This window comes from Myxocyprinus asiaticus, chromosome 13, assembly GCF_019703515.2.
Source record: "Myxocyprinus asiaticus isolate MX2 ecotype Aquarium Trade chromosome 13, UBuf_Myxa_2, whole genome shotgun sequence".
NCBI classification, from domain to species: domain Eukaryota; kingdom Metazoa; phylum Chordata; class Actinopteri; order Cypriniformes; family Catostomidae; genus Myxocyprinus; species Myxocyprinus asiaticus.
Window position 1 is genome coordinate 28025996 of NC_059356.1, and position 16696 is coordinate 28042691.

The window sequence follows — 16696 nt, forward strand, 5'->3', positions numbered from 1 at the left end:
ATCTTACTAGGATTATTATTACTCTGATTATTAGCATAATCGCAACATTCTGTTCACATGAGCAACAGTTAAATCACAGTATTGCCTTAATCGCATTATAACTGCATTATCATGGTGCGTGTAAAAGTAGCCATTTGATGCATTCAAAAGATGAAAAGTGTTGCTTTCGGAGGCTATATACGGAGTTAGGATGAAAATATGGTGCATTTCAAACTGTTCTGAGATCAGTGCAGACAGACAGCACACTGAAGGTTAAGTCATTCAGTAAATAAGGAGCAAGAAAGCATCCTATAGCTTTCCTATGCAGCTAAGTGCATTCACTCCTGACCAAAAGTTCAGTTTCAGGATGAAGATGATGTTTGGACCACTCATACAATGGTTGGAAGACATGGGACAATGGTAATCAGTACATAGATTCAGAATTTATAATGCTTAATTTTATTTTTACATGGTTGGCAGTGATTGGACGATGCTGATCATTACTTTGAATCAGGATTAATTATGCTAATTTCTGATTGGTAAAATGCTTCAGCATTAAATATCACTTAAAGATTGAACACTGAGATTTTGTTGCCAAGTAGAAACAAACACTGTAACAAAAGTCATATCAAGTCAAATAATTGTATTTGTTTAGTTTTTTATTTGTGCTTTTCCCAATACACATTGTTCCAAAGCAGCTTTACAGAAAATCAGCTGTAATGTCTGCAACGTCTCAAAACATGAATAGCCAACGCTCCTGGAAACATATTAAACATAATAGACTTTCTATAGCTTGGTATTATTTAAAATTTCACAACTTAGTCCCGCTGTCCCCATATGATGACATTTTTTAGGAAAACTATTTGCTCTTCAAAAAATTGTGCATGTTTATTAGGAGCTACTAGTTACAAATCAAAAAGTGAAATGAAAAATGCACACAGCAGTTGTGCTCGGGTCTCAGGAGGCAAATGTGCTTTCTTTAACATGTTGATAACATGTTTCAGAGCCTCTGTGCTTGTGCTTTGCTCTGCTACCCAAAAGGGCATTTTCTCAAATCTTTATCTGCATGTCAACTTATACTGCAGAACAGCTATTTTTCAAATGTGTTAAAATACATATTGTAATTTCAACAGTTCTGCTGAATGGCAGTACAAAGTTAGTAGCATGTAATGCACTAATCCTAAAACTTTGCACTTTCTGCAAGAAGAATCCTACTTAATTGAACTCCTTTCAAAGTGCATTAGAGCATGTAAAATTTTCAATTGAGAATAGATGGTCTACTCCATTCCACTGAGGAACATTCCAAGTTTGTTTCACTTGAAATGGTTTCACTTCTCTGAAGTTAATTTGAGGTTATGCATACACATGGCCATCCGGTTATGTAGTGGACCTTACACAAGACACAAAAGTATGTGCTGATATTTTAACACACGTCACGTCATTACATCATGATGGCGCCGCGGATGGCCGCGTCGGTGTGGAGCACTTCTATTGTTTTGTTATTTTTGTTTGTTTGTCATGTGTTTAGTAATCTTTTTTTTCAGTCAGTTTCACCAGAGACGAACTGCTGAACATTCGAAGGCATACACCAGTCAATATCTTCCCGGATTTTGAATATTCGGACGTTTTGTTTGACATTTTAGTCGGAGGCTCGGCTGTGTTGTTTAAACACGCTATGAGACGCAGGCGAGGGAGAGGAGCCGGTGCGCTGGTCAAGCTCCGTAGGCGCGGCTTTCGAACAACACTGCCCAGCATTCATCTAGCAAATCTCCGCGCTCTCCCTAACAAAACTGATGAATTACATCTCCTCACCCGCACAAACAAGGACTTTTCAACCTCTGCTGCCTTGTGCTTCACAGAAACCTGGCTGAGTAAAGCCATTCCTGACAGCGCATTACATCTGCCGGGCTTTCAGCTGTTCAGAGCGGATCGCATCGTGGAGTTAACGGGGAAAACAAAAGGCGGTGGAACATGCTTTTACATCAGTGAAAGTTGGTGTACAGATGTAACAACGTTAAAGAGGATGTGCTGTCCTAATTTGGAAGCGCTCTTTATTAACTGTAAGCCTTTCTACTCGCCGCAAGAGTTTTCCTCGTTTATTCTGGTGAGTGTGTATATCGCGCCACATGCGTGTGTGAACACAGCACTGCAACAGCTGGCTGATCAAATCACAGACACGGAACAACAATACCTGGGCTCAGTTATTATTATTCTTGGGGATTTTACCAAAGCAAACCTCACACGTGAACTGCCCAAATACAAACAGCACATCACATGCCCCACCAGAGACAGGAACATACTAGATCATTGCTACACAACAATAAAGGATGTATATTGCTCTGTTCCTAGAGCTGCTTTGGGACTCTCTGATCACTGTCTGGTTCATCTTCCAACCTACAGACAGAAATTAAAATCTGCGATCTAAAGCGATGGACCAACGAAGCAGAGCTGAAACTACAAGCCTGCTTTTCACTTATTGGAGTGTTTTTGAGGCTGCAGACACCAATCTGGACGAGCTCACAGATGCTGTTACATCATATATCAGTTTTTGTGAGAATGTGCATTCCTACTAGGACTTATTTAACAACGATAAACCATGGTTTAAAGCGGAACTCAGGCAGCTTCGTCAGGCCAAAGAGGATGCTTACAGGGGTGGGGATAAAGTCTTGTACAGTCAGGCCAGGAACACACTGAACAAGGAAATCAGAGTGGCTAAAAGAAGATACTCTGAGAAGCTGAAAAACAAGTTTTCAACTAACGACCCTGCATCAGTGTGGAGTGGCATGAAACAACTTATGAATTACAGGACTCCTGCCCCCAACCCTGTGGTGGACCAACAACTGGCTGACGACCTGAATGTGTTCTACTCTAGATTTGAAAGGCCCAATCTCACACCCCACACCCACTCTGACCTTCACTTCACACAAACACCAACACCTCCTGCAACCCCCCTCCTCCCCCTCCTGCTACTCAACTTTCACTTAAGATCTGTGAAGATGATGTGAGCTGCGTCTTTCGACAACAAATTATAAGGAAAGCACAGGGCCCAGATGGCGTTTCACCTGCATGTCTTAGATGCTGTGCTAAGGATTATTGGTTATTCCCTACCTATAAAGCTCATTCTGATTCTGATTAATGTGTACATTTGTATGAAATTTAAATGTAAATTAAATGTACACTTAAAGTGTGTATGAATGTCAGATGGCCCCTGCCTCCATTTACCTCGAGGCACCAGCTTAGGAATTTCAACTTAACTGTATAAAATTGATCCAAACTTAAGATGGTCAACTGATGCATAATCAAAGAAACATGATTTGTTTGGCTGGATTAAAGGCTAGGAAGGAATAGGACTGATAAATGTGAGTTTAAAAAGTCAATGTAGTCTTAATGTCCAGATATTGCTTTAGTTTAGTTACTTAGTTACTTTAATTATTTAACCCAGACAGGCATTACAGCTACCTTGATGTGCTCTACATATTAATAGAATATATGCTTTTTTTCAACAGGAACATTAAAAGCTGAAAGCCAATTGTACTGAAACATGAGCATTTTGCCAAAAAAAAAAAAAAAAAAAACACACAAAAAAAACGTTTTTTTGGAATGTAATTACAGGCTTAAAGCAAATTAGAACAAACAACAGGCTAAGAATTTTTGAGAAGTAGTTTGTGCCATGACCTGGGAAAGAAAGCAGGCTGAGTGAGTGAAAGAGGGTTGTCACATTCTTGTCACTTTGATCACGTTGCAGTTTTTTCACAGTTTTTCTATGATGCGCTATTATTGCTCGAACTATTTTACAAGTGAGTTTGGCTGAGTGAGTCGAGCAGTTCTGGGATTTTTATTTCTGTCTTGAAAAAGGCCAAGATACACACATTATCATCAGCTCATTTAGAGACAACATAGGAAGCACAATGGGAAGATCTCTTCTCACTTTCATATTGGGTAAACTCAATCTTCAATCTATTCACATTAGATTCTTATTATAGATACAGTATAAAGGCTGAACATTTTTATATTGTTCTTTTAGTCCATCATACCTTGCACAGCAGCATTTCAAACTTCAAAACCCAGACAGTTACTCATTATGGCAGAAACATGAACTGAAAGTGTAAATTAGTGCTTGTGGCGTATCTTCCTTAAATTTACGGCTTGTCTTTGCATCAGAAAACAAAATGAGAGAACTAAAATTTGCATTTCAAAGTATAGTCTGTTGTTAGAGGAATTTGTTTTTTTTTTTTCACATTTGATAAATGAACATTTTTGTGGAGAGTGTAGCAAATCTGTTTGCTTATGTTTGGTGGTACCTTTAAACTGCAGCAGTCTGATTATGAGAAATGTTGCAGAATATGTCTGTCATTAATCTACATGGCTACATTTGTTTTTTTGTTTTTTTTTTGTAAAAGTATTTTTTCAATAAAGTTAAATGGGCTTAAGTTTTTTTTTTTTTTTTTTTTTTTTTTGATAAAAAAAATTCAACAAACAAGCAATCTTTAGGTGAATAGAAGAATACAAATGACAGATTAAATGTTAACAGCTAGATTTTGACTATTGGCATGAAGTCTGGTCAACATTAGCTGCTTTTCCACCATCGGGTCTAAATGTGCTTGTTGCTCAATAGCACCGTTCCGTGCCGATCTGAGCCAGTTGGTGCGGTCACACCTTTTATTCATTGTGGTGCTGTGAAATCAGGAAAATGTACTTAACAGATCCATCTTGTGGCAACGGCCTGAGGGGTAAACATTGGAGCCAGTGCGCTATGGAAGATGATCGCATATTCCAGTTTTTAGGACTGCTTTTTTCCTCTGCTAATACATCGGATAGACACAGCCCATTTTGTAAAAAGGAAATCAAAGAGAAAAAGGCGAGAGGTTTATTTACTGAGGACTTGTGTATGCCACCGGACACAAACACACAAAGTTAAAAGATCCCAGCTATAAAGGATATTTATTGACAAAAACTGTTCCATACCATGCTCAGAACTGTTTGGCCCGACGGTGGAAAAGTGTTTTATTAAGGCCCAGAAAGACAAGAAACCCACTTAGACAGAAGGGGTCATTTGATCGACATGTAAATCACCAGCCACAGCTTAATTTGTGTAACGTGCCGTTTAGGGGTGGTGAATCTCAAATCAATGGTACAACAATAATAGATTGTGTGAAGCAAAGAGAAAAAAAAAAAGTTCTCTTTTAGAGAACTCTCATATAATTTAGTGTATCAAGCTTTGAAATAGATCATACATTAAAAATATTTAGGCTTCAGTACTTTACTTTGTTTTTAATGTCACTGTCATATTTCATTTCAACAGCGAGTGCTTTCAGTTCTGTAACTGGTAAGTACACTTTTTTCCACTAATACACAGATCTTGGGTTATTCTAGTCAGTAATCTCAACATTCTAAGTCTAACATATGAGCAATTACTATTTTGGCTATAGTCTGCAACAGCACAGTTCAAGACTTTTGGCTTTATATTGGTGGTGTCTTGTTTGATAGGAAATATCAGACTGGTCAGTGGTAGTAATGGCTGCTCTGGTAGAGTTGAGGTCTTTTACAATAGCCAGTGGGGAACAGTGTGTGATGATGACTGGAACATGGATGATGCTGCAGTGGTGTGCAGACAGTTGGGATGTGGAGAAGCTGTTACAGCACCGCATAGTGCCCATTTCGGCCAGGGGAGTGGTCTGATCTGGCTGGATAATGTTGGATGTTCTGGAAGTGAGAGCAGCCTCACACAGTGCTCACACAGAGGACTAGGAACACATGACTGTTCTCATAGTGAAGATGCTGGTGTTGTATGTTCAGGTATCAGATTATCCCAATTCAGTTATGTTCCTGCTGTATTCAGATTTATTTTTTCTTGCCCCCCTCTTTTTAAACCCCTATGCATTGCATATGTTGCACACTCCATTATTGCGCCACTATAATATCTGAAAGTAGAAGCTGATACAAACACAATGTTTTAAATGTGATGTACAATGATTTTAGACAACATTACTTACAACAGCATTACACAAAGTGAAATAAGCATACATTCGAACAATCCTTACAGTATTCAGACACTGGCAACATCTCTAAAACCAAAGCCAAAACAAGCACATTTGTTAGCACAATCATTGCATGCGTTTTTCTGCATTTGAAATTGTATATTTTCATGATTATATAAACAACCATAAATTCAACAACACACAATATTCCAACACATGCAGTATACCAGTGGCGGTACTAGCTTATATTGCATCCTGGGCAACTGCCCATGTTGTCCATGCCTAAATTCGCCACTGAGTATACAGATGCAGACGATACCCAAACATCCATGACATACATTTTAATGCTGTTTTATGTCAGGTCATGCGTTAAGATTGGTCAATGGGTTTGATTCCTGCTGTGGAAGAGTGGAAATTCTTCATAATAGCAAGTGGGGAACAGTGTGTGATAATGAATGGGACATGAATGATGCTTCTGTTGTGTGCAAACAATTACAATGTGGCACAGCCATCAGTGCACCTCATAGTGCTGCCTTTGGTCGAGGCAGTGGAACAATCTGGCTGGATAATGTTGGATGTTCTGGAAGTGAGAGCAGCCTCACACAGTGCTCACACAGAGGACTAGGAACACATGACTGTCATATTGGGAAAGATGCTGGTGTTGTATGTTTGGGTAAGCAAAATCTTAAGCATTTTAATCATACAATCATTTATTGGCAAGATCATATAAATTACATTAAGAGGATGAAATCCCTACACTTCCATTTGTCAGATTATGTCTTTATAAACAATTTAAAACTTTAGAAAGAGGGTTCCATTGGTTAGCATTACTTAATGCATTAGGTATCATGAACAAACAATGAACAATATATATTTTTTTACAGCATTTATTAATCTTTATTCATGTTAGTTTATAAAAATACAATTGTTTGTAGTTAGTTAATGTTAGTTCATAGTGCATTAACTAATGTTATCAAATACAACTTTTGATTTTAAAAATGTATTAGTATATGGTGAAATTAACATTAACTAAGATTAATAAATGCTGTAAAAGTATTGCTCATTGTTAGTTAAAATTAACTAATGTTGTTAACTAATGTTAACAAATGGAACCATATTGTAAAGTGTTACCACAATTTCAAACATTTTAGCAGGTGGCCTGCAGATGCCCACCCTTTCCCTGATCTCCACAAATTCAGTTGTGTCTCCTGGAGAAAATGTCCAGTTCAGATGCACAACATCTAACCCAAGGTGCCAGACTAATGGTGATTTCCACCTGTTCAGAAGCGGATCATCCATGTACTCCCAAAGAAATACATCTAGTGTGATTTTCAGTCTGACTGATGTAAACATCACACATCACGGCCAGTACAGCTGTCATTACTCTTACAACAGTGGTACTATCAAGTCACCCATGAGTAAGACTATTCAAATCACTGTAGGTGAGTGTACATCAAACTAGCTACACATTGCTTAAAGGAAAGGACATGCTGTATTTATCTGTGAATTTATTTTCTGCTGCTGCCTTTTTGCAGCATAATTTCTACATTGTGCTGATTAGGTTTATAAAACTGTCAAACACTGTAGATTGCTTCTCTAAAGCCATCTTTACACTGAAAAGATGGCCCAGAAGCGGCATCTAAAGTGGCATTTAGGTGCATTTACACAGACTGTTTAATGCTGCTCAGAGCAGGCATAAATGCATTTGCACAGCAGTAACAATTGCATGAATAATGTTGAGATTAATGTTTTACATTTAAAATTATGAAAACCAAAACATGAAATGAATGAAAATATGAAGTTATACTTTTAAATATGAAACTAAATTATGAAATATATGCTCTATCATGACAACAACAATGTTTAAGGCTGCTCTGATGCTGCATGTCATTACACAGAACCAAAGCAGCATCAGAACTGCCTTTGATACTCTGGGTTGAGGTGGGTCAGAGCAGGTTTAATTTAGTCTGGTTTTTGCTTCTTTACTCAGAATTTTGAGCAGGCACAGAGTAGGCTTAACTCTGCTGTGTAAAGATGATTTAAGCCTGTTTTGTTCCTCTTGTTTTCTAGTGAACTTGCAGCAGCCCAACATTTCTTTTAGTGCTCCTGGTGGATGGTTTGACCTGGGGTCTAAGGGGCCAGTGGTCACCAGGGGCCACAGTTTTACTATCATCTGCTCCACTGAATCTCAGTATCCTGGAGGCTTCTTCTACCTGTTCAGTGGATCAAACATCACTAGGAGACGATCAGCTGTCAATCACACTGCCCTCTTCTCCTTTCCTGTGGCTGATTATTCACAGCAGGGAAACTACAGTTGTGGTTATGAAGTGAATGTGTCCTCACGTGCCTTTAGTTCAGCTACCTCTCAACTGCTGGTTATCACTATAAGAAGTGTGGTATTTACATGTAAGAGTCTAAACTTAAAGGAATAGTTCACCCAAAACTGATCATTCTCTCATCATTTACTCACTCTCATGCCATCTCAAATTTGCATGACTACTACTACTTTTAGCACCAGGTTCTCCACAAACGTGCGGTGCATGATGGGAGAGGGGTGGCACTCATCCAGCCGCACCCTGGCCCCGTCTCGAAAGGCTCTCTTCGCACGCACCAAATGTCTGAAGCTGCGGTTCCTCTCATACTGAGCAGGATTACTATTGCAACAACACATCATGAGTAGGGTAAAACTAACCTGTCTCACAATGGTCTGTGACACAGGATTTATAGTGAATAAGGAGTTACATATTGATCTTTTTCTCACCCAAAACCATTGTGTCGCTTCAGAAGACATGGATTAAACCACTCGAGTCGAGCTTGGAAGTTTTGGTCCCCACTGACTTGCATTGTATGGACATTAATACATCATACATCTGCAGAAGAAACAAGTTTGAGATGGCATAAGGGTTAATGATGAAAGAATTGTAATTTTTGGGTGAACTATTCCTTTAACTACATTTTTCAGTTGATTGATAGTAGTTTAATTGTTTTCAACACAGTTACTTTTTTTCAGTAACAAGCAACTTATGAGTAGCGTGATAACTTTTTTTATTTATTTTTTTGTCACATTTAATTTTCTCCCGCAGCTTTGAAACGGAGCAAATTCCTCTACTAAAATGCCCCCCCCTCTCTCTCTCTCTCTCTCTCTCTCTCTCTCTCTCTCTCTCTCTCTCTCTCTCTCTCTCTCTCTCTCTCTCTCTCTCTCACTAATAGCGCTAGGGTGTCAAAGTTATTTTAGTGAACTGGTTCGTTCGGTTGGGTCATGTAAATCAAGTGATTCTCAAATGATTCACAGTCCCATGCATTTTATGACTTTTTAGTGTTGTATGCAACTTAGTTATAGAGTGTTTTTAGTTTTTTATTTAGAATAATATATTTTTATTTTTTGATTTTTAAAAAGGAATAGCCCCCTGAAATAGTTTCAATGTGTCTTGCTATTTCTCTTTAGTAGCTTTTAGATTTAGTTTACTGTCTACTTTTCTAAAAGGGTAGCTTGACTGCAGTGTAGTAGAGTAGAGTGTGAAGCTCCAGTTTGAAAGTAGCTTCCCCAGCGCTGCAGCTGTTAATAGAATGATATACAGTATTAACTGAAAATATTGTCTCTCTGTCAGCCTTCCTGCTTTCTGTCATTGGTGCTACGGTGTCAGCTGTACTACTCTTATTTTGTGCCCTTATCATCATCTTCCTATGGAAGAGAAGACAAACCCAGAAGAATGAGGAAATTCATAAGTGCTCCTTTAAAAAAGGTGACATTGAGTTGCATTTTCTAAAAGACATTAGATGATGTTATTTAACATTATTTTGGGTGCTTTCTGATATGAATGTCTTGTTTTAGCAAAAATAAAATTTCATTATTAAAATCCCTTCATCAATATGCAATGTCCTAGGTGCAGTTAATACTTACAAAAGTGTATCCCATGACAAAAATGAGGAGGATGATGAGGCTGACTATGAAAATGTAGAACCTAATGATGAAGACTATGAGCAAATGGACCTTGAAGACTCTGAAGAGGACTATATTAATGTTGATTCTGAACAGGGTTATGTCAATGTGGACACCGATGACTCTGAAGAGGACTATGTCAATGTGGAAATTATACAGAATAACAGTACAGAACACAAATTTCAAGATAACATTTATGAAAGCTATGAATATTGAGTGAATCCCCCCCCCCCCCCCCCCCCAAAAAAAAGAATTAACAAAGAATTAAATGTGGTGTTAATATAACTGAAGAAAGAAGTCCAGTTATCACTGAATGCAATGGAATGCCAAGTGACATTTTTTCAAAATTGATTTAGAAGAAATGTGAATGTTTTCATTGCACTCAGATTCTGTCACCAAGTTTTTTCTTGCTCTAAAATGAGCCACAACAGTTTTTATTGATGCATTTCTTTACTCACTGAAAGCTACATGTGGACAAGAGTTCTACGACAAGCCTCGATTGGATAAATAAACAATCGAGCACTTTCACAAGGAAAAGTTATACTCCATCTTCATGATTAATTCTTTTGTAGTGCGACAGAAAAGACACAGGAAGAGAGAGAGCGAACTCTGTGACTGTGAGAACTAAAAGTAACCACAACATAAATTTTCCAGAAAATGTAAAAAATAACCTTGCAAAAGCAGATCGAACCTGCATTTGGATGAGAAGTTTATTGCTTTTTGGAGTCAACAATTATGTTTGTATGACATATCTAATATGTCATATCATGACAGACTATTAAAAGAAAAACATTTCTGCTTCCCAGATCTTAGCACAATATGACTATAAATGTGTAAAGCCTTTTACATTTAATACTTGGGTCTGATAATATTTTATATAACGTAAACAATAGCTTTATAATTGTATACAGCTTTAGATTATATAAATATATTGTAGTCTACATTTATATAACATTATGTATAAATATGCATACCTTACAAGTTTGTACTTTTGTTTAATTTTAGTTTTGGTGCATTAATATCCTTTTAAATAGTTCACTTTCTACCAAATGACACACGTTTGTTGCCCAGCTCTTTGCACAATGTGACAATAAATGTGTGAAAGAAAAGGATGTGATTTATGTTTGCTATGCGTGCTCAATAGGACATGTCTTTAACAAACAACTAAACGTAGCAGATGCTGCAGACTCTTGGAGTTATATTGAAAAATACCTGTGTATTCAAAAGCTTCAGGTTGATTGGCTGTGAAAATGGGGTGTGACAGTGAAGTGTTGAGAAAAGTCAAAAGTGTGACACCATCCCTCCTTTATTAATCAGTAAGTGTGACAGGCTCACTGACTAGGAGGGAAAGATCAGCAGCAACAGTCACTAAGTGTGACACCCCCCACCCAGACTGAGTTGTTCTGAGTCTGCTAGTGTGGCCCCAGATTAAAACATAAAAATGAAGAATGACTACCTAGATTTAAATAAATAATTGTGATTTGATATGCCATTCTATGTTATGTCCTATTGATTGATTTATTATTTATTTTGTGTGTCGATTTATACTCATACCTTGTTTTATATTCTGTCTCACTGTGATGTTCTGTGTACACCAAAATAAATTCCTTGTGTACATGAGCACACTTGGCATTAAAGCTCATTCTGATTCTGATTTAACTAAAAATTGATGGAAAGACACGTTTTATGGGGGGAATTAAATAACAGGTGCATTGAGTGTCTTGTTCATCATATTTATTTTCATTTAAAAGCAACAGAATGTAAATTGCATCCACTTTATTAACAACAAAACGCATGAATGTGAATCCCGCGATATCTGCCTTTGATCTCGTGGTGGATGATCCACTACAAGAAGTGAGACCTGTCCGACTTGACAGCTCTTATTTCACTCCTCCCCTGACTGCAGCCGTCTACTCTCAAGGGAACATATTGACACTATCGTTCATTTTCCTTGAAGATATTCAAACGTACAGTGTTAATGGCATAAGGTAACAGATAAATGTCATAAATAAAGAAATGAAAATATATAGGAGTGAATTTTAAACCTTCTTTTAACAACTCAAATATTTAAAAGATTGTTTCACTTTCATGGTAATTATGAATGAAGGACATTACAAACAACATATCTTTAAAAGAGGAAATAAGGCTTGTACTTCACAGTTTTACACTTGTGCTCGCCATCTATATACGACGTGAGTATGGCGTCATTTTTATATCACCAGAACTTGAATTTGAAAAAGCCTCCGAATTCAGACTTTTCTTGAAAAAAGACTGGGTGTAATTTGATGTTATCGAAAATTTTTGCTGTTAATTTTAAATGTTTGAAAATATTTTGTGTGAATTAACCTAAAAAAAAAATTTAGGTTGTGAAATTCAATTTTTTATTATTCAAGTGGTGCATTTCAGGTCGTCTCAATATTCAGGTTGTTAAATTCAGGTGGCAAAATTCTTGGATGATATCCGGGAATGCAAAGAAGAGCAAACGAGCGTCGATGTAATCCATCTCTCTCTTGGACAGTCGCAAAGCGATGGAAACAGCTCAAAAGTCATTTTAAACAACTGTGACAACAACGTTGTGAAAAAACAAAAAGGTATACTTTAGGGATACTTATAATGTTTCATGAATGTGTTTCGAAGAAAGGAGCAACTTAATCATTCAACTGGATCCTTCACCTAACAGCAAGTTTAATCAAGAACCTTATTTCATAATCGTATGGGCAAATGACATTTACCAGTGGAAACGAATAATCAGACTACCTCATTTTAACTGCAAGTCTGCAATTTATTTATTTATTTTTTTGTAGTCGAGAAGTATTAAATAATATATCTAAAAAGAAAAGGATTATATATATATATATATATATATATATATATATATATATATATATATATATATATATATATATATTCTCTCTGCCTTCAGAGAACAACAGAGTGCGTTTAATCTTTAGCCTATACATCCAAGGTAATATGAATCGGGTAGATATTTACCTCTTGTTGTTACTGTAAATAAGTGAAATAATACAGACCTATGGCTGACTGAAACAACAGCAGCCTTTACTGTTTTGTAACTGTCTGCTGCATGTCTTGGCTGTTTGATCATATTTATTATAATTATATATAACTATCTCTTGCACATTTGTACTTGTGTTGAATGAAAATATAGTGAACTTTGAATGTACAACACACATTCTGTTCCTAATTGTTCACATCAGACTGGATTGCTTGAGTTAGCATGCCATCTCGCTTTTTAATATTTTTTATCAAAATTCTTGATAGTCTAACCTCATATGTAGATTTGTAGACTACTGATGATTTGTCAGTGTCTTATTTATTGTTTATTTTTAGGCAGACCACGTAACCTTCATGATAATACAAATCTGGGCTCCATCTATTTACTTTACAGAAGTGTTCTGTAATATGTGCATTTGCATTGTACACTTTAATAAAATTAGACAGTATTCCATTATAGTTTCTTTTTTTGTTTTGCATGTAATGCATGCGTGAAAGATCAAAAGTGATCATTACATGAGTCATTTAACCTGAAATGTCAGTCTTTTTCTTCCTCAGATTTTCTAAGTTTTAACACACACACACACGTTGGTTTAGCTATCCTTATGAGGATCCTCCATAGACATAATGATTTTTATACTGTACAAACTATCGATTCTATCCCCTAACCCTAACCCTACCCCTAAACCTAACCCTTACAAAACACTTTCTGCATTTTTACATTTTCAATAAAACATTGTTCAGTATGTTTTTTAAGTGATTTAAATTATAGGGACACTAGAAATGTCCTCATAAACCACATTTATAGCATAATACCCTTGTAATTACCAGTTTGTAACCTTAAAAAAATTTCCTTGTAAACCACTTAAACCTGCCCACACACACACACACACACACACACACACACACAAAATATATTAATAATAATACAGAGGCCTATAAAGTATTCTTTGTCATTTCCTGTAGTTATTATTAATCAAGTATTATTATATTAATTTCCTATACACTCAATTCGTGCATATACCAAAAATAAAAAATAAAAAAATAATTCACGGTAATGCATGAGCATATTGACCTATTACATGTGACATCACTGTATGATCATGCTGCCTTTGTGACCAAAATTCCATTTACTTTCAGACAGTGTGCTACGCGGGATGCGACAAAAGCCAGCATACTGCTATTTACTTACCAGAGCCAACATTTTATTTTTCTTTCATTAAAGTTTTATCTTTCAAGTGACACGGCTTCATTTCACCCAAGTCAAGCAGCGATGAAGGGGGAGAACAGAAATATAACACATATGTTTCTGCTTTATTTACACATTTCAGTTATCTGTGTATCAAATACAGTATATACACTACCGTTCAAAAGTTTAGGGTCACTTACTCATTCTTTGTTTTTATTATTATTATTATTATTATTATATATTTTTTTCTTCACATTTTAGAATAATATTAGTTCCCATCTATATGCTGGGCATTTATTGGCTGCTTATCTTTATTATTTGGTCCAAGTCACAAATTTCAAAAACTTTAAAATATTTTTTATTTTTTTTTTTTATTTTAGTTTTGTAATTAAATAAATTAATATGCTGGCACAATTATATTTTTGTCTACAAAACTAATTTCAAATATTTAAGCATACGCCTTCAGATCAAAAGATTTATAAGATCATGGGAAACATTTCGGTCAAGTGTTTCAAAACTTTTGACCTGTAGTGTGTTCATATGTTCATTCATGTATAGTCATAACACCCAGACTATGGTATGTCTATGATTGTAACACATTATAATAATAATAAAAAAAAAGCACTATAATGTCAATTGACCTTATATTTTTTATGTGTATATACTAATGTTGGTCAATAAACAACACATAAGATTATGAAGCACAGACTTTATTCCCACCGCCAGACTACAATGTAAACATTAGTCATAAACACTGCCTCGGTTGCTTTCGCTTTTCGTGTGTTCTTCATGAGTTAAAAGCAGCTCTTACATTCATACAGACGTGATCATCACATACATTTTGTAATTAATCAGACCACAAAACAACAAACTTCTGAATGAGAGATGTTTACTGTGATGTAGGCTACTGCTGAGATTGGCCGGTGTTATGGATCAACTGGGGATCGTGTTAATTTTAATGGCCTTTTCAGCAGATTAGTTCAATGTGAATTGCCAAGGAGCAAAGAAAAGACATTATTAAAAATTTAGGCTAAATATATTTACTGCTATATATGTATAATATACTGTATATATTCATGAATTCATTTACAATGACTTTTGAGCTGTTTCCATCGCTTTGCGACTGTCCAAGAGAGAGATGGATTACATCGACGCTCGTTTGCTCTTCTTTGCATTCCCGGATATCATCCAAGAATTTTGCCACCTGAATTTTTCAACCCATATTTAACAATCTGAATATTGAGACCTGAATTTCACGACCCAAATCCGCCACTTGAATAATAAAAACTTGAAATTCACAACCTAAATTTTTCATCAAATTACAACCAGTCTTTTTTTCAAGATCATGAATTCGGAGGCTTTTTCAGGTTCTGGTGATATAAAAATGACACCATACCTGACTACTGAACTAGGGAGCTGATTGAGATGCACTCTTAGTTTCTGCCATCACTAATGTAAACACAGAGACGGTGCGCAACAGCGAAATGCTTCCATGTAGCGCATGCTCATAAAGTAACAACGTTCCCCACCCCCCTCCAAAAAATACATAAATGTGAATTTTTTTTATATTTTCATGATTATACAAATAGCCATAAATTAAACAACATAATTTCCAATACATACAATATGCAGATACAGATGATACCCCAAACATCCATGACATACATTTTTATGCCTCATACAATAACCGTTTTATGTCATACAGCAGATTGTACGTTAAGATTGGTCAATGGATCTGATCTGAGCTGTGGGAGAGTGAATATTCTTCATGATGGCAAATGGGGAACAGTGTGTGTTGATAATGTGGCACAGCCATCAGTGCACCTCATAGTGCTGCCTTTGGTCAAGGCAGTGGAACAGTCTGGCTGGATAATGTTGGATGTTCTGGAAGTGAGAGCGGACTTACACTGTGCTCACACAGAGAACTAGGAACACATGACTGTCATAATGGGAAAGATGCTGGTGTTGTATGTTTAAGTAGGCAGAATTTTCCATTATATCAAGCATTTTAAACGTTATTTTGGGGGAAAATAGTTCATTATAATCATTATGGTAATAGTTATAGGAATAAGGAATATTCCTAATTATAGGAATAAGGCTATCCTAGACTTTTTAGTTTATCGTAAATATGGGAGGTCATAAATCGTATTTCTTCATAAGCCGTTTTTTGCAGCTATGCAGACATGGTCTTTTTAGATAATGGGGAGGAAGTCTTGTGTTCTGAAAGTTACATTATGCGTTCATAGTGCATCAAACTCTTTTATGTCACAAGAATGAAACATTAATTTGTCGTGATCTAAGTTGCTCGTCACATTTTATAGTATTTTCTCCTTTCTCTGCCACTCGGGTCACAATAATAGAGTACATTACTGCATCCACTGGTCTACAGCCTCACTGTTTCAGAACAGCTGAGCAGCCACTCGAGGAAGGAACAACCACTGTAGAGCCAGTTGCAGAATCACAAAAAAAGTGACTATGAAGAGTTTTTTTCTGGTAACAACAGTCATTTTCAGAGAAGACCGGAGTGAAGTGTATGCTACTGCCTACTTCCTCTAGTCATACTGCTAGATCAGCAGTGCATTTACACTATTAACATGT

At 36.4% G+C, this 16696-nt stretch overlaps 1 protein-coding gene across 2 annotated transcripts; it reads left to right on the plus strand.

Annotated features, from left to right (window-relative positions):
* The first annotated feature begins 1454 nt into the window (after positions 1–1454).
* LOC127450160 (deleted in malignant brain tumors 1 protein-like) lies at positions 1455–11465 on the plus strand. Of its 2 annotated transcripts, none has more exons than XM_051714012.1 (8): positions 1455–3918; positions 5282–5305; positions 5467–5775; positions 6319–6630; positions 7112–7399; positions 8028–8363; positions 9566–9700; positions 9842–11465. In XM_051714012.1, the coding sequence occupies exons 1-8, from the start codon at positions 3888–3890 to the stop codon at positions 10111–10113; spliced, it is 1707 nt and encodes a 568-aa protein (XP_051569972.1). In that variant the 5' UTR covers positions 1455–3887; the 3' UTR covers positions 10114–11465. The 2 variants fall into 2 exon arrangements, with proteins under 2 accessions (XP_051569972.1, XP_051569971.1); XM_051714011.1 differs by having other exon boundaries at positions 1457–3918; positions 7109–7399.
* The last annotated feature ends 5231 nt before the right edge of the window (positions 11466–16696 follow it).

What these genes read in the sequence shown, in the direction of transcription:
- LOC127450160 (XM_051714011.1), top strand. Translation starts at nt 3,888, where the DNA reads ATGGGAAGATCTCTTCTCACTTTCATATTGG. An exon ending in TCTTCTCACTTTCATATTGG is followed by an intron (nt 3,919 to 5,281) that starts GTAAACTCAATC and finishes TCATTTCAACAG; the next exon opens with CGAGTGCTTTCAGTTCTGTA. An exon ending in GACTATTCAAATCACTGTAG is followed by an intron (nt 7,400 to 8,027) that starts GTGAGTGTACAT and finishes CTTGTTTTCTAG; the next exon opens with TGAACTTGCAGCAGCCCAAC.